At 37.6% G+C, this 23189-nt stretch overlaps 1 protein-coding gene across 1 annotated transcript in view; it reads right to left on the bottom strand.

The window, feature by feature from the left end:
- The window catches only part of LOC115215070 (nucleoporin NUP188 homolog), a 515758-nt gene extending 492569 nt beyond the window's left edge, over positions 1-23189 (bottom strand). The window contains exon 1 of the mRNA XM_029784227.2: positions 23158-23189. Coding sequence (XP_029640087.2) covers positions 23158-23174 — 17 coding nt within the window. The 5' untranslated portion in view covers positions 23175-23189. The remainder of the gene's footprint in view (positions 1-23157) is intronic.

The raw sequence follows: 23189 nt of genomic DNA, 5'->3' as shown, positions 1-23189 counted from the left end.
ATCATTCATTTAACGTCCGCTTTCCATGCTAGCATGAAAAACAAATCCTGTCAAAGGGCAGAGGACATCTTGAGAGTCAATGGCCATCCAATAAATGTTAGCACGGGTATGCAGAAATTCCGGGATGGTGTCCAGCGTGCTGAAAGACAACTTGGAGTGGGGTGCCCCTCAGCTTTTGTTAAAACATGTCTCTAGGAGAAGGTCATTCTGATATAAAACCAGATATGCAGGGAATGGCATTTGATATTTTGGGGATCTTTGGTTTGTGCTAGAGATCATGGCGCTCCCACATCCCTGAGCCAGCAACTCATATTGGCACCAGACATCTTGCTCTGGCTTGTCTCTGGATAATGTCAATAAAGTGGAGAGGGTCTATGAGGTGTTGTGCAAGCCTTATTGGACTTAAAACTCTGCACAGGCATTGCCGACCTCTGTTCAATATGTGCATTTTTTTTTCCTCTATATATATTTATCTTATTTATTTTTAGTATATGTTATAATTATTTTTTCATTCATTAGTCCTGCGGCGATGGGAAGGTGGTGAAGCATGCAGACCTGACGGGCTGGAAGCATGTAGTCAGTGGCCTAGAGTCGTCTCCTTGTCGCTCAAGACAGTGGTAGGATGGTCTGAGCAGCTCCATTTGGAGAGGGCACTACTCACCCAGAGACCGGGGAGGTTCTAGAAAGGGTGAACCAAAAATTGCCTGTCTTTCCATATCTGGTCAGTTTAGCACGACTGACGGATGTCCACCCTGCCCTCGAAAAACAAAGAGTCTTTTATCTATAAAATCTGGACGATACTTAAACATTTCATGTGGGAATGTGCGCACTCTGTTGGACAACAAGAGTGATTGCAGGCCTGAAAGACGCACTGCACTTGTTGCTCGTGAGCTGAACTGTTATAAAATTGATATAGCTGCACTCTCAGAGACTCGTATAGAAGGTGATGATCAGCTTGAGGTAGTAGGAGGTGGATACACCTTTTTTTGGAAAGGAAGGCAGGAGGAGGAGTGCAGAGAGGCTGGTGTTGGTTTTGCAGTCCGATCTGATATCCTTAAGAAGTTGGAAGAGCTCCCTGTTCCTATAAATGAACGTATAATGATGCTACGGTTGCACTTGAAAGGTAAGCAGTTTGCTACTCTAATAAGTGCCTATATACCTACTTTGACTAGCTGTGAAGATAAAACAATCTTTTATATCCAGCTGAGAGCCATACTTAGAAAAATCCCCAATTCTGATAAAGTCATTCTACTGGGGGATTTTAATGCCAGGGTTGGAACAGACTGGCAAACATGGAACTCTCTAGGATGTTATATATATATATACATATACAGTGTGTTGCTGCACAGAGAACTGTCTACTCTGCAGGGAAGTCTAGCACTTGCCCACTAAAACAGTGTAAAATCATTACTGCAGTGATCTCTCAGGAAGATGCAGAATACTTGGGGGGAGGATCTTGCTCGTGATGTTCAGGCTGCTGCTGATGCAAATGACAGCAAGAAGCTTTACCATCTTATGAAGCGAGCTTATGGACCTAAGAGCTCCACATCAGCTCCTTTGCTTTCCAAGGAGTCTTCCAATCTGTTTACTAAATCAACAGAAATCACAGGTCGCTGGAACGAACACTTCTGTGAACTCCTAAACCATGAGTCAGTTGTGGATGAAACAGTGATTGATACTATGCAACAAATACCCACCATTAGCTCCTTAGACTCCTCGCCCGCAATAGATGAAGTAATGACATCAATAAGTAAATTGAATCTTGGTAGGGCACCTGGAAAGAATGGAATTTGTGCTGAGGTCTTGCGATTTGGTAGTAATTACATCACACAGTCCCTTCATGAACTTGTTAGTGCAGTCTGGAGGGATGGTGCAATCCCTAAGGACTGGAACGATGCAATTATTCTTCCTCTATATAAAGGAAAAGGAGCCAGAACAATGTGTGGTAACTACAGAGGTATTGCTCTACTATCAGCTGCTGGCAAGGTTCTGGCAAATATTCTTCTTACCTGTCTGAATGGGTGTCTCGTAAATGATGTCCTATTTGAATCTTAGTGAGGCTTCCGATCTGGTAGAAGGACAATGGATATGATTTTCACATCAAGACAGATGCAGGAGAAGTGCTATGAGCAGAATATGGATCTTGTCCAGGTATTCATTGATTTAACAAAGGCCTTTGATACTGTAAATAGGGCCTTTCTATGGAAAATACTTGGCAAACTTGGATGACCGGATCACTTTGTATCATCATCATCATCATCGTTTAACGTCCGTTCTCCATGCTAGCATGGGTTGGACCGTTCGACCGGGGATCTGGGAAGCCAGAAGGCTGCACCAGGCTCCAGTCTAATCTGGCAATGTTTCTACAGCTGGATGCCCTTCCTAACGCCAACCACTCCGTGAGTGTAGTGGGTGCTTTTTACGTGCCACCTGCACAGGTGCCAGGCGAGGCTGGCAACGGCCACGGTCGGATTGGTGTATTTTATGTGCCACCGGCACGGAAGCCAGTCGAGGCGGTGCTGGCATCGGCCACGAGTCGGATAGTGCTTTTTACATACCACCAGACCAGGGATCCTGGCTGGTTCAATTCGGTTTCGATTTCGCTTGCCCCAACATGTCTTCGCAAGCAGAGGGGGTTGGCATGGGTGTCTGTCGTCGGATGAGGTTCTATATCGTCTTCGCTTGCCTCAACAGGTCTTTGTGTCCAAGGGAGGAAAGGCATTCATAAGTGGGCTGGGCTCACTTGTCCTGCCTGGTCTTCTCACGTACAGAATATTTCCAAAGGTCTCGGTCGCTAGTCATTTTCTCAGTGAGGCCTAAAGTTCGAAGGTCGTGCTTCACCACCTCGTCCCAGGTTTTCCTGGGTCTACCTCTTCCACGGGTTCCCTCAACTGCTAGGGATTGGCACTTTCTCACACACCTATCTTCATCCATTCTCGCCACATGACCATACCAGCGCAATCCTCTCTCTTGCACACCACAACTGATGCTTCTTAGGTACAACATTTCTCTCAAGGTGCTAACGCTCTGTCGAGTATGTACACTGACATTACACATCCATCGGAGCATACTGGCTTCATTCCTCACGAGCTTACGCATGTCCTCAGCAGTCACAGCCCATGTAGCATGGCTGTTCGTACACATGCATCATACAGTCTGCCTTTTACTCTGAGCGAGAGGCCTTTAGTCACCAGCAGAGGTAAGAGCTCCCTAAACTTTGCCCAGGCTATTCTTATTCTAGCAGTTACACTTTCAGCGCACCCACCCCCACTACTGACTTGGTCACCTAGATAATGGAAGCTATCAACTACTTCTAGTTTTTCCCCCTGGAAAGTGACGGAAGTTGTTTTCTGCACATTTTCGGAGGTTAATGCTCCCGAGCATCTGCCACATACAAAAACTACCTTCACAGTTAGCCTACCTTTGACATTGCTGCACCTCTTATGTGTCCATAGCTTACACTGGGTACATCTTATAGAGTTTCTACCTACACCTTTTCTACAGATCGAGCAGGGGCATCTTCCTGAAGACATTTGTGGATTGTCTACCTTCCTACTTATTAGTACTTTGGTTTTAGCTAGGTTGACTCTAAGGCCCCTCGATTCTAAACCCTCCTTCCACACCTGGAATTTCTCCTCCAGTTCTGATAGTGACTCAGCAATAAGAGCAAGGTCGTCAGCGTAGAGGAGCTCCCAGGAATATAGCATCAGTGGTACTTTTCCCTGGCACGAACCCAAACTGCATCTCATCTAAACTAACTCTCTCTCTAATTAGTTGGGCTATGACCCTCTCTGTAACCTTCATTACTTGATCCAACAGCTTGATACCTCTGTAATTATTTGTATCTAGGGCATCACCTTTACCTTTGTAGCAGTTGACTAGTATGCTGCTGCACCAGTCATTGGGTATGACTCCTTCGTGTATCACCTGGTTGACTATACGGGTGACTAGGTTATAGCCGACACTGCCAGATATTTTGAGCATCTCTGCAGTAATTCTTGATGGGCCTGGGGCTTTCCCTGTCTTCATGCTTCTAATTGCCTTAGCTACCACGGAACTATCAACTCAGATAGCTGGTCCCTCTGTTGGGTCAACATTCGGCAGACTCTCTTTATCCCATTCATTTTCTTTATTCAGCAACCTTTCATAGTGGCATCTCCAAACCTCTCTCTTTGCATCCTCATTTAGCGCAAGTGAACCATCATCCATGCGAACACACTTCTCTCCTACCACATCATGATTCTCTCTCACACACTGTCTTGCAACACGAAATACCTCAAGTCTTTCATCCTCACGGCTCAGAACATTGGCAAATTTTTTCTTATCCGCTTCCCCTCTGGCTAAATAAACCTGTCTCCTAGCTTCCCTTCTGGCTGTCTGATACAATTCCCTGCTACCACCGTTCTTCCAAGCCTGTCTCTTTTGTCTAATAGCCCTGTCAACCACAGTGTTCCACCACCATGTTACTCTGGGTCGAGATGGTACTTTGCTCCATCCACAGATCTGGTCAGTGGCTGTCAGCAGATTGTCCCGTAGAAATCTCCAGTTGCTTTCCACATTAAGTGAAGCTATATCCCCTTCTATTTCGTCAAAGGCTTCGAGTAGTATGTCTCTAAATCTCTGTCCATTTGCAGGATCTTTAAGCTTCCAGACCCTTCTCCTCCAAGCAGGTCTTCTTCTGGGCAACCATTTAGCTCTGATCCTGAAGTCGCTAACTACTAATCTATGTTGAGGAGTACATTCTTTGCCTGGAAAGGTTTTGGCATTGATAAGCAGCCCTCTTTCCCTTTTTCTGGCAAGGATGTAGTCAATCTGGCTAGTGTGTCTGCCATAACGGTAGGTGACTAGGTGAGAGGTGGGTTTCCTGAAGTTGGTATTGCAGACCATAAGGTCATTTGCATCGCAGAACTCCAGCAGCCTGGTTCCCTCCTCATTACGAGAGCCAAACCCGTAGCCTCCATGCACGCCATGGAAGCCCCCTACATGCCGTCCGACATATCCATTGAAATCACCTGCCACGAAGAGAAGGTCACTGTCATTTGTCAACGAGGTAGTCCGCAATAGGGTGTCATAGAATTTGTCTTTTCGTCCTTCCGGTAGCCCTGGTTGAGGGGCATATGCCGAGATGATAGTAGCTGACCTATGGTGAAGCACTAATCTAATCTTAAGTACTCTATCACTTACTCTGACTACCTCGATTACCTTATCTACCCATTTCTCTGCAAGAAGTATACCCACGCCCCCGACCCCGTCAGTGTTCCCTGCCCAGAAAATCTTGTACCTGTGTTCCTTGCCTGTGAGTAGCCTAGTGGAGCCTCCTTACTTCCTGGATGCAGCATAAATCCACATGCCTCCGTTCAAGCAGCTCAACAATCTCTCCAGACCTACCTTTCAATGTGCCAACATTGAGTGTGCCAACTCTGAGGGTGTGGGAGGTGTGGGCCTCTGAGACCCTGAGGCCAACTCTGAGGGTGTGGGAGGTGTGGGCCTCTGAGACCCTGGGATGAGGGACAGCAGTGTCATGTACCTGAAAAGAAAGTTTGCATTTGCCAGATTTCATACTGAGACTCTAGACTTCAACCTGCATACATTTCACAGTTTTTGCGCTATATGATCACAATAAACCCTACATAGGGGTGCGGGGGGGGGGGAGTCAAGAAAGGTAGAAAGGTAGAAAAAGAAACTTCCGGTTCTGGTGAAGGGGTGGGAGGGCGGGGTCACCTCGAAGGAACAACAGGTTTAAGTTAATTCGTAGGGGAATTTCTGCAACAGAAATTACTGAACATCTAGAAACTTCGGGGTTCGAGTAAAACATAATATAAATAGGAGAGAGAGAGAATATTTTGTAGTGAATTCTGGGAATGGAATAATAACGGGATGACACTGAAATTAAAGGAGGAATTTAAAATGCATGATCTTAAGACAGACAGGAAGCCATGTATACAAGATGGCGAAATAAATAATAGAGAAACGGGAATTAGGGTTACGAATCAACGCTTAAAAAATATGAATATGAATGACAGGTTGTAAGTTAAGTTCGCTTAGCTGGTCATTTTTTGGAGTCAGTGTTTTGTCAGCAAGATGTAGAATCGAGAAGAGGGATGAGATAAATCGAACACTGCTTTATAAAGAGTGAGGGATTGGGGGGGGGTTATCAGGTGGCAGCATGAGGAAAGAGAGGGGGGGGAGAGAAAGAGAGAGCTAAGGAACAACAGGTTTAATTCGTAGGGAATTTTCTGCAACAGAAATTACTGAACATCTAGAAACTTCGTGGTTCTAGTAGAACGTAATATAAATAAGAGAGAGAGAAAATATTTTGTAGGGAATTTTGGGGGAAAGGAATAACAACGAAGGAACAACAGGTTTTAAGTTAATACGTAGGGAATTTTCTGCAACAGAAATTACTGAACATCCAGAAACTTCGGGGTTCGAGTAAAACATAATATATAAGGGAGAGAGAAAATATTTTGTATCTATAATTAAATCATTTCATGATGGGATGGAGGCTTGGGTCAATGTTGGTGGTGCCATGGTGGGACCCATTCCTGTAGAGAATGATGTCAAGCAGGGTGACATCCTTGCCCCAACTCTCTTTTCTTTGTACTTTGCTGCTGCTTTTACTCATGCTTTTGCTAAGGTTAGCTCTCTGGGAATATATGTCAGATGTCAATCTTCTGGCTGCCTCTTTAATCTTCGCCGATTTGCTGCCAATTCAAAGGTTTCCCAGTCTATTATTCGTGACCTCCTTTATGCAGATGACTGTGACTTAGTCACTCATACAGTGGATGACATGCAAATACTCATGAATTGCATTTCTGCTTCTTGCAGGGCATATGGACTCGGCACTAGCCTGGACAAGACTGTTGTAATATTCCAGCCTGCACCAGGAAATCCATATATGGAACCAGCTATCTTGGTTGAAGGAATGATTCTGAAGGTAGTAGATAAGTTTGTCTACCTGGGCAGCACACTCAGCTGTTCTTGCTTCCTGGATGAGGAAATATCTTTCAGGTTGCAGAGAGCAACTAATTCCTTCTGGTCTCTTCAGTCTCGTGTCTGGTCCCAACATGGCATCGCAAGGCGAACAAAAGTTGCTGTGTACTGTCATCCCTCCTCTACTCATGTGAGACATGGACTCCGTACAAACGTCAGGTAAGGTTCCTTGAACGCTTTCATCAGAGATGTCTCAGACACATTCTCAATGTTGGCTGGACCTCAAAAACTCCAGACACACAGGTCCTGAGGACAGCTGATATCTTGAGTATTGAGGCAATGGTGTACAAGCACCGGTTATGTTGGACTGGACACCTTATTAGGAGGAAGGATAGCAGGATTCCTAAGCAGATGCTCTATGGAGAACTTGTGAATGGAAAGAGACTCCGACAGAAACCAAGGCTGCGATTTAAGGACTGTATCAAGTCTTCATTAAAGGCCTGTGATATGCAGGACACTGACTGGGAGAACAATGCCTGTCATTGCCACAGATGGAGGAGGCAGGTTAAGGAGGGCATCAACATTTTTGAGAGAGCACGTATCCAGCATGAAGAACTTAAGCAAGCTGCACGAAAGCGCACGGCTCATATAGTGAATGGGGAAAGCTTGGTCTGCAATGTTTGCAGTTGTGCATGCTTGTCAAGAGTAGGGCTCATTAGCCACCAACGGAGCTGCAAATGCAAAATATAAGTTAGTCCTAGAGCACACAATGTTCCTGAAGGTCAGCAATGGTCTTCCTTGGTCACGAGTGGACAGCCATTATATATGTATGTGTGTATATGTATATATATATATATATAATATATATATATATATATATAATATATATATATATATATATATGTATGTATGTATGTGTGTATATGTATATATATATATATATATATATATATATTAATAAAAAGAATTCCAACCTTGTCTGATTTTCACGTTTTATTTACAATCTTATAATGATATATTATAAGATAATATATTATAATTGAATAAAATAAAATGAAATAGTAGAATGTTATATGTTCATTCTGATTGAACTAGTACTTTCATGCATTGAATTCTGCAATCTTCGGGTTCATGTAGTAGTGTTGACAGTCATGCTTCACAATTTTTGACTGTAGCAAGAGGATTGATTCTGTGCTATAAATACAGCTGGGTAGGCTCCAGAGTGCTAGGTTTTGCAAACTGTATTCTGACCAATCAGTGTGTAGTATCACTCAATTACTTAAGCTGATTGGTTGGTTGAGCTGATTGGTTTAGGCATCACGCTTTGTTGGACATGTCAAGAGTCCTGTATCTTGACCCTGGCCAAAGCAGCAATTGTTGGGTTATTTTTAGAAATGTTGTAAATATCCTTTGTCAGAGATTTTTATATTTTTATATTTCAATTGTCATCATCATCATTGTCAGCACCTTAATTATTGTTGCTAGTGGTGATGGTGGTGGCAATAGAACTTTTAACCCTAAATAAGATAATTTTCCTGCTATCTTCATCTTGATCACCTTTAGTATTGTTGTTGTTGTTAGTGGTCATGGTCGTAACAGTGGAAGTAATACCTCTAAGTATTATTATTATTGCTTATTTAGCTTGGGTTCGAATTTATCAATAAAATTCTTTTCTCTGATTCTCCTCTCGATTTCACTTGGGCTGTGTAATTTGTAGAACGGGAATATTATATACATTTTCCGGCCACATGTTGCTAGGTGGTTACTCAAAGGTATCTGACGGACCTCTGGGTCTCTAATCTGTTGCCGGTGTACACGTGAGCGTTCTAATAGTGCGTTTCCCGTCTGACCTACATATATTTCTTCACAATTTGGGCATTTGATGCAGTAAATTAAATTTCTGCTTTTGCAGTTCATATTCGCGTTTGTGAATATTTTCCCGGTTTTTGTGTTTATATATTGACCGGTATGTATGAATTGGCATGTGCCACATCGGCTATCATTGCATTTAGATACCGTGAATGTTTGGTCTTTGTTGCTGAGGTCAAATTTTGCTTTTGTTAGTAATGTTTTCAAGTTTTTAGGCTGTCTTTTACTAAGCACCATAGATCGATCCGTGATTATGTCTTTTAATTCATTACTTTGGGCAATGATTGGTAGGTTTGCTTTGGCAATGTTGAAGATATTCTGGTGACATGGGTTGTGTGTCACTATGAATGGTATGACTTGTTCTTGTTTTCCTCTTCCTTGGGTTGTCCTAAGTTGTTGTATGGGTATTTTTATAGCCCGCTGTATGCCATTTTCTATAAGTAGAGATGGGTATTTTTGTTTGAGCAAAAATTCTCTTAGTTCTATTAGGCGTTTGTTCCTGATATTTGCATCTTCTACAATGGTACAAATTCTTCTGGCTAGGCAGTATGGGATGTTACGTTTTGTATGTGGTGGATGGCACGACTTAAAATTTAGGTATTGATGTGTGTCTGTGTGTTTATAGTATATATCTGTGGTGATGGTGGTGTCTTTTTTAATTACCATTAGATCCAGAAATGGTAATTTGGTACTACTCATCTCCTTTGTAAATTGGAGAGATGGGTGTAGGTTGTTCAGGAGGATATTGAACTCTTCCAGATTATGAAGCAGTCGTCTAGGTATCTCTTCCATGCCTTTTCAACATATTTTCTAAATCCAGTGCCATAGTTTACCTCCACCTCTTGGTAGAGTTGTTGTTCTAAGTATCCCATTACAGAGTTGGCGTAAACGGGAGCAAACCTCATTCCCATCGCCGTGCCTCTAATTTGGATGTAATTCTTTCCATTGAAGAAGAATGTGTTATTTTCTAGAATAAGTTTGACTGTGTCTAATATAAATGGCACTGTGAATCTGCTGGGAATCACTTCTCTATGTTTTACTAACCAGTATTTAATCGCCTTTATTCCTAAATCGTGTGGAATATTGGTGTAGAGGCTTACCACAACAAAACTTAGTAAAACTGAATTTGTTTCTGTTGTTTTGGGAAGATGGGACAGGAAGTCGATGTCATCCCTGATGAAACTTGGTATGTAAGTACATAGTGGTTTCAAAACAATGTCAATAAAATTGCTTAGACGGTGTGTAGGGCATGCTGGACCAGCTATAATAGGTCTAAGTTTTAGGTCTTTTGGATGTAATAATTTTATGTACTCACTTTCTTGTTCTTTTACTGCCTGTTGAATATTTTTTGATTTGTGTATTTTTGGTAGGCCGTAGAAGTTGCTGGGTTTTGGTTCGAAATTGGTGATGTAGTCTTTTTCATTATCCGTAAGTGAGTTGTGGTGTGTTGAGATCAGGTTGTTGATCTTGTTCATGATGTGGTGGTCTATATTTGCGGGTATTTCACAATAGAAGGTTGTATCCTTCAGTTGGTCTTCAACCAAATCTTTATAGTATTCGGTATCCATAATAACAATTGCACCACCTTTATCTGCTTGTTTAATTATTATTGTTTGATCGTTTTGTATACGTTTACATGCAGACATCTCTGATTTGCTAATGTTTGGCCTAACATTGGTATTGCGTCTAAGGGGAAATTTAGACAGGATATCAATGTATTGGTCAAGGTAGTTAATTCTTCCTTTTGGTGGGGTGAAATTTGATTTATTCCTTACTAGGGATTCATCAATCTCATTACTTTTGTTAGCGAAGAATTCTACAAGTCGTAATTTTCGACAGAATTTTTGGATATCCTCCTTTAATTCTTGGTGGTTGGCTGTTGGTGTAGGTGTGAATTTCAGTCCTTTTGACAGAAGTTGGATTTCGTCATTGTCAAGATCTCTTTTTGATAAATTAATTATTTTAGGATCTATACGTTCAGTTGTTTGGGGTATGTTTCCTCTTGGATTTTTTCTTTCTCCGGTGTTTGTTGTCCTGACGTAAAAAAATGGATTTTTTTCTGTTTATGATTTATATTTCTGTTGATGTTTGCTTGATGAATTTTGCGTTTTGGTTGTGGTACTTTACTTGGTTTCGTTATGTTTTCTGTCTTGTTTTTGGTATTATGTATGCTACTTTTCAATTTCTTGTTAGCATTGTTTTTAACCACCTGGAGAAATGATCTGGGTTTACTTCTAGATCTAGATCGGTTTTTTTGTCCAGTTTCTTGTGGGTAATCTCTGTTGAGGTCTTGAAAATGATCTCCTGTTATTTCTACTGCTAATGGTCTGTTCAAAACAATATCTATTTTGTTTGTGCTTTTTGTTCATGTTGTGTGCATTAGGGTGTTTGCATACAAAATGGGAAGAGTTCTTACCGTAGTTCGTCTTCGATTCGTGGTGAAACGGGTGTTCATGTTGCCACGTGTTCTGGTGTATGTTGCGTTGGTGAGGTTGTCCACTTTTAATGCTATTTCTCGGAGTTCTGGTGTCTTTACCGTAGTTTGTAGCATATTTGTCGAGACATAATTGTTTCCGCTGCCAAAACTTTCTTGATCTGCTTTCTTCTTTTGAGATATCTCTGATCCATAGTTCTCGCATTTTTTCTGCTATATTGCCGGTCGTTAGTTTGGATATTTCATCTCTGATTTGATCATCGATAGCTTCGTATTTGGCTTTGTAGCGGGATTGTTTAGACAGGGTAATGGAGATGTCGGTCCTGAATTTTATCAAACTAAGGTCCCATCGAAGTTTAGTTTCTTCCTCTGGTTCTCCTGCAATTTCTTTAATTAGGTACTTCCGAGGAAGTATGGGTGCCGCTAAAGATATCCATTTCGAATGTATTTCAGCATATTTTTCGCATTTATATGCCTTCCAGAAGTTTTGTTTTCTTATGTTGAGGAGCTTTTTCCATGTCTTCTGTATCTCTTCTCTTTTTCGGTGTGCCTCTTTTTCCAGATTTCTTTCGTTTATTTCTGACATCCAAGGAGGTTGTGGTAGGCTTTCTCTTGTAGATTTTATAATTGTTGGTATCATTTCAGCTAAATTCTTAATTTCAGAGTTTATGTGTTCATTTCCAAGTTTTCCGTCTGTAGACTGTTTTTCTATTTCCTTTAAAATAGAGGATTGTGTGTCAATCATCGTGATGAGTGTTGATAATTTCGATGAAATTTCCATTAGAATTCTTTCTGATTCTGTTAATTTTGTTTGTTGCTTTCCAGACATGTTGGCATATACACAATAGGAATATATATATATATATATATATATTATATATATATATATAATATATATATATATATATATATATATGGGTGTGAGTGATTGTGTATAGATTGTGTATAGAAGAATATATTAATAAAAAGAATTCCAACCTTGTCTGATTGTGAAGCATGACTGTCAACACTACTACATGAACCCGAAGATTGCAGAATTCAATGCATGAAAGTACTAGTTCAATCAGAATGAACATTTAACATTCTACTATTTCATTTTATTTTATTCAATTATAATATATTATCTTATAATATATCATTATAAGATTGTAAATAAAACGTGAAAATCAGACAAGGTTGGAATTCTTTTTATTAATATATTCTTCTATACACAATCACGCACACCCATATATATATATATATATGTATGTATGTATGTATATGTGTATATGTGTATATATATATATGTATGTATATATGTATTTATTATCTGGCTGTATATCCACGGAAATGTGTATCAATTTAACTATATAAGCTCTCTCTCTCAATATATATATAAATATAGACAGATAAATAGATATGTGTGTGTGTACACATATAATCTTTACTATTAAATCTAATTACCCTTTATCTAAATCTGTATAACCATCTTTATACACATTTTAAAAGTAATCTTATTCTAGTTATGTGAGAAGCCTTTAGTTTTTATCCCCCACATAGGTGTTTGCTTTCTCATTGGTAATGGTTTTTCCTACATATTGGGTCATCCCATAAATGATGTAGGTTTTTTTATAATTCACTTATTTTTCAAAATTAAGATAAAGTTCTTTTTAAATCTAAAATATGCTCCATCGTGGTCCCTCCTCTTGGGCTAGTAAAATATATAGGGTTTAAAAGTTCAAGGCGGACTAAACCTTTCATATCCTACCAAACAAATAACAACACCTTACGCGAGTGAAGACCTTGTTTTGCCTGTGGTGTCGGTGTTTCTCTTTTCCCTACCCACTGTCTTCGGCGCTTGACATTTTTATAGATAACCTATTTCTCCTCACCAGTTACTATTTGTTCCAAAAAAGATTCATTCATGTGATGTGACAGTGAAGAAGAGCACTCTCTGCACATGATTAGACTCGGAAAGTTTGTAAAGAACCCATTGATCCAATTTGCTGGCTTTTCCAATGACATGTAGGTGTTGACGAATGGTCGAATGACCAAATCCAAGCTTCTGTGCTAGTTCCTCAACAATTATGATGGGATTTTGTTCCACCAGGGTTTGTAGGGCATCCTTGTCAAGTTCTACAGATCTTCCAGGACAAGGCTTGTCTTCTAGGCTGCAGTTTTCAGCTTGGAATTTCTGGAACCCCTGTTGACACAGGCTTACACTTATTGTTCAATCCCCATGTACTACATTAATATTCCTCGCACTTTCCATTGTGTTGTTGCCTTTATTGAACTCATAAAGCAAAATATGCTGAATATACTTCGTTACTTCCAGGATAGCTTTGAAAAAATAATTGTTAAAATTGAACTGCATTCTTTAAAACTTGCATTAGGAATAAGTGCAAGGTAAAATTGCTACCTGCTTTCATAGCAAGATGATGCAGGTAGTTTATCACGTCTCTCTCTGACTTTTAGTTCATGAAATTAAAAAAAAAACTGCATTATTTATGGGATGACCCAATATATCCATAAATGTAATTCTTTTCTTAAATAAATTGCATTTTATATTTGAAGCTCTGATGAAACTATATGGTGTTATTCAGGTACTCACCTGCCTGCTGCATCTTATAGCAGAAACAGCTGTAAGCTAATGAAGTTCATAAGATAATCATTTATTCCTTATTTTCTCATCTGAACATACATACATTCAAATGTGAACAGTTTATTGGATAAATGAGAAAACTGTAGGTAGTTTAACTGTTTCCTTATCTTGAACATATTTGCTAAAATTTTTCAGCTAATTAAGAAAAATTGGTCTTTATGATTAACTCTATATTTGAAATTAGCCCATATTTTAATTACTTTTTAATGTTTTCATAACTAGATTTAAAAATGATTATAATAAAACCATTTTAGAACAACACAAAGCTAAAGAGTTAATATGTACATATGCTTGTTGATTCAACTAATGCAAACTAACAACAACAAACAAGTAACACTTTCAATAATAACCAAGTATTTTAACATCAGTTAATTAAATATTTTAAGTATTCAATTCCCATGATGTTTAATGAATTTAAAAGGTAAATATTCTGAAGAGAAGTGAATTCAGTTAGTATTGGAGACAATGAAAAAGTTTACTTTTCCCATTAAGTTCAATGATAACTAATTTCAAGATAATTAATTACACTGGACTTAGTTTCCATGAGTTACCAATTATTAATGATGCAAAATCACATTAACTTTAAAAAAACAGCCAGCTTCATTGCCACAGATTCTGAAAATTTAGAGATACAGGTACTATGGTTGAATTGTTAATGAGCTGGATTAACATGTACAGATACAATACCAAACATAATCGTATTTAACAAAAAATTAGAACACATTGAATAATATAGTATGAGTACATTCTGTTTAGAAAACAAAGATCAGGATGGCCATAGTTGGAGTACTACCGATTATAGGTTTGCTCAATCAACCTAGTTTCTAAAACTATGTTATTTATTTCCTCTTAAAAGTTGTAGTGGATGTTGGGAAGAGCATTCAACTATAAGAGTTTAACCCTTTTATCACTGTATTTCAGTCGGAATACACTGTTACAAATAATTTTTTAAATAATGATTTAAAAAAAAATAGATTTGTCATTATTAAGTTGGCATATAGAACATAAATTAACATGAAATTTTAATAGGTTTTAATTAAGATCAGTTTAAAACAAAAAGTTTGTATTGTAGAGCAAGTTGAGGTCTCAAACAAGTTGGAATGACAAGGGTTAAAAAATTCACAATGTTCTGATTTGTTACCTCAGCAAATTGAAACCAGCAGACAGTACCAGAAAGAGTTAATAAAAGCTAAGAAGCCAACCAATTACTATGACTCAGTGGTTAATTGAAATATTACTATTGGCTTTGGAGTTACCATGCACTCTCATATTTACTTTAGTCAACTCCAATTCATAAAAATACTGAATTACAGAACAATTTAAAGTTTTTAATGGATTTAAAGGAAACAGCTGAAGGTTGGGAAAAACTCTTATTAATTATTGCTCATCTATTGCAGTTGTTATTTAGCTGAAAGTCAGCTCTGAGATCTTTTATTTAATGTGTCCCATTTTGTAAAAACAGTAAGGTAGAATATGAGAATTTAGCTGCTATTTCTTGTAGATTAAGCATCCCTACAGTGCTTCCTACAAAGAGTCAACAAACCCCTAAGTGTCCATAAAAACACATTGGGGGTGAAGTTCATGAGCTAAGTTCAAAATTTTTTGAATAGACAAAACTTAAAAAAAAATATGAGGTCTGTGGGGGAAATTCTTTTAAATAAAAGTGGTTCAAGGCAACAAAAAGGTTGAGAACCACTGATATAAAAGCTTTATATGTTAATAATTGACATAGTAATACAAAGTGATTAAATGGCATACAAAATCATTCAAGGAGTTACATCAACTTAGCTTACTTAACTGGAAACAGTGAAAAATACTCTCACACAGATGTGAGAACTGCTCCTCTCTTTTTTCCCTGAAATGTACCAATGGCTATACTTATAGATATACTATCAATGTCTTTATATAGAAGCAAATATATAAAAAATATTTCAGTTAAACCAATTATGCATGGGTAATAAATACATGTCATCATGTTCTTAATTTCACTATGCTGTAGCAAAGACACCCCTACAAAGTACTATGAAATAAACGTACAACACTAAGTGGAATAATAGGTGTATGTATATATATTATGTACTGCTTGCTTATATGTGCATTAAAATAAACAATTTAAAAAAATTAAGGTCCCTAAATCTATGAGAATTTTCAACGGAAACTGATTAGTTATTTAGTATTAATTAGTGTGTAATGTCTGTATTAAAAAAGAGTACAAAAATGAAATCTAAAGAAACCAATTTTCCATATATCAAGACAAATTACACAAGGCTTGCATAAATATTTAGGAATACAGAAGAGTATGGTGAGATGAAACAAATAAATACTAGTTAAATAGAAAAGGGTCAGGAAAATTAAATATAACTAAATAGAAAGTACATTTAGGTAAATTGACATGTGGTCAATGTAATTATTTAAATATTCAACACCCCTCCTTCAATGAACAAAAAAATTAAGTTGATGAAATAATTAAGAATACCGTAAAAACCTATATAATTTATGCATTTTTTCTCAAAAAAATAATAATAAACTTTAGGGATGCGTAAATTACATGAGTAGATCATTTCCAGAATATTTTTTAGAAATTTCTTTTGTTGAAAATAAGATACAAAACAAACATTCATACCAGAAGTTGATTCATTTAATGTCAAAATAGGTTTTTACAGAAAAAATAAGGGCTTAAATATAATGAAGTTGACTTTTATTTATGCTAAACAATATAATGCTTACTTTTTCTGTATAAATTTACTAAAGCCATTAAATGGTTAACTACTTTTTGAAGTCTGGCATTCATGCCGGTAATCACAGTCCAGTGCATATTTCACATTGCTTGGAGTTTCTACCTATTGCAATGGAGCACCACTGACATACATAGTGATATGGATAATCTTGATTGTATGGTTTTATTTTTGTCTGTTTATTACTAGGTACAGTTTGTCATACTGTATACCCCAATTTCAAACTTTGGCTTCATTAACATTAAAATGCTTTCTGGCAGCTCTGTTCCCAACGTTCAAATGCATATTCAACAATATTTAATCTCTCCTTCGCAGTAAACAATTCATAAGTTCTGCCCATACTGACAATAACGGTAATGCCAAATTTTTAAGTTTGCTTGACATTTTATAAGTGTGAAAGAGATTAAAATTTCGATACTCTGTATCAAAGGTTCCGACAAAAATAGGCGGAAAATCAGAACTTGAGTCAAGAAGACACTTTCGACCAATCAGAATTCTGTTTACATAATCAGTTTGATTAATCACCTTCCTCAGCTGATGTTTATTCGTAATTAAACTTAATTTGCAACATGTGTGCATATTTATCAGCTATGTTTTTGCTGATAATTCTTAACAACTTTCCCTGTGATCATGATTTGAGAAAACATAGAGCAATACGCTCTAAAGACCGGACATAATCTCTTGTGGGCAAGAGTATAAGAAAATGTATAAGAAAATATCCTTGTATGGATATGTATAAGAAAATATCCTTGTAAATATCTAAAATTTCAAATATAATTCAGTTATTGCAGAAGACACTTTGGATCCTACTGAAGTAATGTTTACCTTTTGTGATACCATACATATACATTTTTAGAAAGGCATCTATTACAATCCTTCAAAGACAACTTGATAGCTTGAATTTGAAGAGATAGCCAACCCATATTCCATTAAGACAGCATAAGATATTTTCCCTATGTACATCAGTACTACATCTAGAATTAAAAAGGAATTCCTTACATTTCAATTTATCCAAAAAGACAGCATGGTGCACTGTTAAACTACATTGTTAGCACATGCACCTTTATGTAAATGGGATAATCCAGTTCAACTTTCTATATAATGCAAATAGGTACAAATTATTCCTCTTTTGAGAGACACTGAGGTACTGTTTCTCTTAGAACAACTAACAAATAGCTTACTCAGCAAACATGTTTTTACAAGAAAAACACCCTTTTTATGTAGTGTGCAAACAATGTCTGAACAAAGGGAAAAACGACACATGATAGGTTTCCTACAGATTCCATGTAATTCTACTCATAAGGCATTGATCAGCTAGAGGCTACAGTAAAAGACACCTGCCCACAGCAGGACTTAACACAAAAATACATACACAGCCACATTTGCATCTATATTTGTTTGTGTGTGAATGTATATCTGTATTCATTGATATATAAATACATGTGTATAAACACACACACAATTTTTTTTGTTATTATGGCCATGCTGGAACACTGCTTTCAACCAGTACCTATTTTATTCATGTTATAAGAGTAAAAGTTGTAAACAGACATAGAAGTTTTGTTTAACGAACCAATTTGTCAATATATACACATGTATATATATATATGTACATATCTGACAGGCGCCTGCAGTTTTCTGTGTACCAAATTTCACTCACAAAACTTCAAGAACATTTAACCATGGTGCAGTGCAATAGAAGCTAAAATGTTCATTTAAATCTGTTGGTGATATGGTACCAAGTTCAAATATGAAATGCTGTTCTCTCCATTTCCTTAAGAACGTGGTTCCATGGTGTGTGGAGATGCCACAAACTGATAAGTGAGTGATAGAATGGCTTCATCATCATCGTTTAACGTCCGCTTTCCATGCTAGCATGGGTTGGACGGTTCAACTGGGGTCTGGGGAGCCCGAAGGCTGCACCAGGCCAGTCAGATCTGGCAGTGTTTCTACAGCTGGATGCCCTTCCTAACGCCAACCACTACGAGAGTGTAGTGGATGATTTTATGTGCCACCGACACAGGTGCCAGACGAGGCTGGCGAACGGCCACGCTTGGATGGTGTTTTTTTTATGTGCCACCGACACAGGTGCCAGACGAGGCTGGCGAACGGCCACGATCGGATGGTGTTTGTTACGTGCCCACAGCACGGAGGCCAGTCGATACGGTACTGGCTATGGCCACGTTCGGATGGTTTTCTTATGTGCCACTGGCACTGGTACCACAAAGATACAAATTCCATTGATGTTCATCTATTTTGATTTGGTTTGAAGTATTGAAATGGGTGACGACAAGTTGATCTGGTATATGTAGTAGTATGCTTCAAGTGCGCTCCCATAAGTGATCAGCAAGATGTTGGCCTGTTTCCCCAATGTTAAGAGAGCCACAAAGTTTACATTACGATAGAATATATAAGGTTGGACAATGTGCATCTGGTTTAATGCAGTTTCCACCTACCAAATTCCCTCATGTGGCAATGGAGGGGATGGTGTAGGCACATTGTTAGCTGAGAAATGGTTAGATGAAGTAATTAATGTAGCCAGAGGGTACAATACGATATACTTCAACTAGTTATAGACAATTCAACAACAAAATTTCTGGATATAACTTGTGGAAAAGGAAGACCCAGGAAAATAAGGGATGAAATAGTGAGGACTGATCTCTGAACTACGAATCTCATGTAATAGATGACAAAGAACCTGGATGACTGATGATATACAGTGCTTGAGAAGACCTGCCTATTTTGGCAAAATTGAGGTTCTGGAAGTATATTATCTTTATACACAATTGGACCCTTTGTCTAATTTCCTCAACTTCTCCTCCTTCCCCCTCATTTTTCTTGTCACTGATTTCTCCATCACTTGCCTAACTACAGTATTCCGATGTTGTAATTATATAAAGGTAGAACAAGATATTTTATTTTTTGTGATACCTGTCAAAAAACCACTTCAATTGATATCTATTCTTCATTCTTAACATTGGTGCACTCCGCTCACATTTTACATTGATCACCCACTATCTTTGCTAAGAAATTATTTCTCCTCCCTCTTCACTGAACCACTTCTGTTCACTCGCCGATATCACCATATGTCTCTCATCTCTCAATATACTACATTTTTTTCTCCACTCACATTCTTGCAACCTACACACCGTCATGCTATCTCTTTCTTCCTTCTGTCTACTGTATTATTATTATTATTCAATTGCTCTTCACACTTCTGTACAGCCAGTCACCACCTACTCCTTCCAATCTTTCTCCAACTGCATTCATCCCTGAGTGAGGCAATGAATAAAATAAATGAAGTATGTGTTGATGAATGATGAATGTATGTTGGAGGGAAGGTAAGGGTAAAAAAAGCTGTTGAAAGAGGTTAGAGTCGAGGGGTGGGTATAGTGAATATTGGATAAGAGGTGGGGGTATCAATGTTACATGATAAGGGGAGAGTAGGTGATGACTGACAAAAAAGGTTGAATAGCAGCAGAATAGTAATAATACTATGAGACAGGGGAATGATGAAAGAAAGACAAATGATGTGCGGTTGGGTGGGTTAGAGAACTGTGAGAAAAACAGGAGAGTGAGAAATGTATAGTGGTGAAGGAGAGATAATTTTGTGATACAAAAGGTGATCAATACAGAATGTGGTTGGAGAGGGTTTAGCATTAACAATGAAGGGTGGAAATTAAGTGAAATGGTTTCAAATAATGGAAAAGGTAAGTGGTATCAGAGAATACAATAATGAAATGTGCATTTCTGTTTACATATAATTATAGCAGCAAAACACTGTAGTTAGATGATAGAGGGCGCAGTACTAGAGATGATAGGGATGACTTGAAGAGTTATCAGTTGTGCAAATACATACATACACACACATATATATATATATTGTGCTTCCAGAATTTCAGTTTCACTGAGATGGTCTGGTCTTCTTGGACACTGCATAACACTAGTCATCTTGGTCCTTTATCATTTACATGAAACTCAAGGTCTTGAGGCTAGCATGTTCTTGGATCTCCCTCTTCCTCATTAAGTGATTGGCACTTTATACAGCTGTCATCATCCATGTCTCATATGTCCAAACCAACAAGGTGTTCTTTCTTGTACACTACATCTGATATATACACAAGTATCCAGCATGCAATGGAAACTGCTTATAGCTTAGCACAAATGAAAAGTATAATGCATGACCACTAATATTAAGATAAAATCCATAATTTTGCCCTTATGGAAACTTGGGTAAACATTAAGAATTTTGAAAACTAAAATCACAAACTGTACATTCATATAAAAAAGAAAATGTTGTTTAGAAATAATATATAGTTGGTGTAATACTTTAATATGCCCAGCTGCTCCTCTTATCACTTTTCTAATGCCATTTTCCATTTTTGTTGCTTATAGCCCACCAAACCAATACTTTAAATTTATTTATTTTTTCTGATAACCTTTTTATTTTCATTGCTGTCTTCAATTTTATCAACACCTACTCATTCCTCTTTGTTTTGTTTATTTTTCACTGATCTCAACATTCTTATGATTAACTACTTACTCCCTCCTCTACCCAACCTGGTTTGTGTGAAACAATTCAACTGATCTTGGTTTTCATTGCTTTCAACATTCTTATCCTAAATCATACTATAATTTTTTCCACATCATACAACTCCTATATTTTGAAATCACTATTTTCATTTTCTCATTTCCTTTCCTGCAACAAAATAAGAGAAATGCTTCTTTTTTTTTTTTTTTTGCTGACATAAAACATCAGTTTTACTTGGATTCTACTGCTTCATTATTTGGTGCTCTTAGCTTTAACTACAAACATATACAGCATATTTCATTACCTTTACTCAAGATGATTGGGTGATAGGGAAAACAGTATCAAGTAGAAATGAAGGCAACGGTGCAAAATGGAGTCAGAAAGGGATTATTGGAGGTTCAACTTGGTGTTTTACAATGGTTAGAAGCAGGTGAAAACTTGTCTGTATTGCATGGTCATTCAAGCAAAATGTAAAAAGTTGGTATAGTGATTGCAGATAGAGAAAGCTACAACTGTAAAGCATCTTATGGTTAGCAGAGGCTGCTTTGGAAGGTTCAAGAGACATCTAGTTTGCACAACATATGACCAACGAAACTGCCGTTGGTGCTACAGAGACTGCAACAAATAATCTTGATGGGTTGAAGAAAATGATTGTTTTAAGGAGGAAGTGTACAACATTTTTGGGATGCGCATGTTTCTTAGATGTTTATTTTTAGTTTTAAAGCTTCCAAAAATCGTCTGACACTTATTGTGGTAGTAAATTCTACTGGTGATATGAAATTGAAACCTATACTTGTACATTATTGAAAATCTAGGGACCTTTCATTGTGTACGCTAAATTTAATATACTTGTGCTTTAATTTTCAAATAAGAAAGTTTAGAGGACTACAAGCACTTTTTTTGCCCTACAGTAGAAAAACAGAGTTCCAAATGAAATATTTCAAACAATTACACTAAGCAGATCAATGAATTTAAATGGTCTTTTATATAATGTGAGGAGAATATAACTTCAAGAATACTATAAAATTACTCAAGTTGTAATAACGAAGTTTAAGACATCGGAGTTCAGTTTCCACACGAGCTACACCGGGAAGGAGGTAAGCATCATAAGACTTTAGATATGTTCTTCACCCTTGAAGTACATACTGATAAGGCTTAAGACAATGTCAAGTTTCCACCCAAGGAGCCCTCATTGCACCATCTCGTATTACGTTGACTTCGTAAAAATAAGGTTTCACGAAAGTATCAGATGACGAATGGATGTGGAGAGCACCGGGCTGTGCTAACTCATCTACTTCCCAATTAACTTCAATAAATCCGTGTTTTGAGGTGTCTCAAAATGTTTATAGGGAGCACTAGATTCGCTTGGGGTACAAGATTGTTAACTTAGGTTTAGGAGTTTTGAATTTTATAAAAAAACATGTATTCTACCGATTAATAATGACATTTTGGAGAATCAACACGTGTTTCCCATAGATAAATACGTACACACACACACACATTATATATGTATGTATGTGTGTGTGTATATATATATATATATATATATATATTATATATATATATATATATATATACTCACATTTCTTGCTAAGTAAACAATTTTAAAAAATCGAGGATTTAAAAGCAAAATTGATTTCAAATTTTGGTACAAGGCCAGAGGGCTAAGTCGACTGCGTCGCCTCCATTGCTCATGTGGTACCTGTTTTATCGACCCCGAAAGGATGAAATGTAAAGTTGATCTTGGCGGAATATGAACTCAGAACGGAAAGACGGACGATATGCCGCTAAGCATTTTGTCCGACGTGCTAACGGTTCAGCAGTTCGCCGCCTTAATTCGAAGAATATATTAGAATTAAAATCATTATATTTGATGTGGAACAAATAGTTTTCAGAACAAAAGTCTTTTTTTTTTAATAGTAAAGAAACAATATAAAATCCAAATATTGCCGTTCCTGGAATTATGTCATTCTTGTTTTAAGCAGTTGTCTTAAAAGATTTTTACTTAACTTACCGCACTGATCCCGCCATCTTTCATATATATAC

This window comes from Octopus sinensis, linkage group LG1 (assembly GCF_006345805.1).
Source record: "Octopus sinensis linkage group LG1, ASM634580v1, whole genome shotgun sequence".
NCBI classification, from domain to species: Eukaryota; Metazoa; Mollusca; class Cephalopoda; order Octopoda; family Octopodidae; genus Octopus; species Octopus sinensis.
Note: the sequence above shows the minus strand (reverse complement) of the source record. Positions and strands in the feature narration are given on the sequence as shown.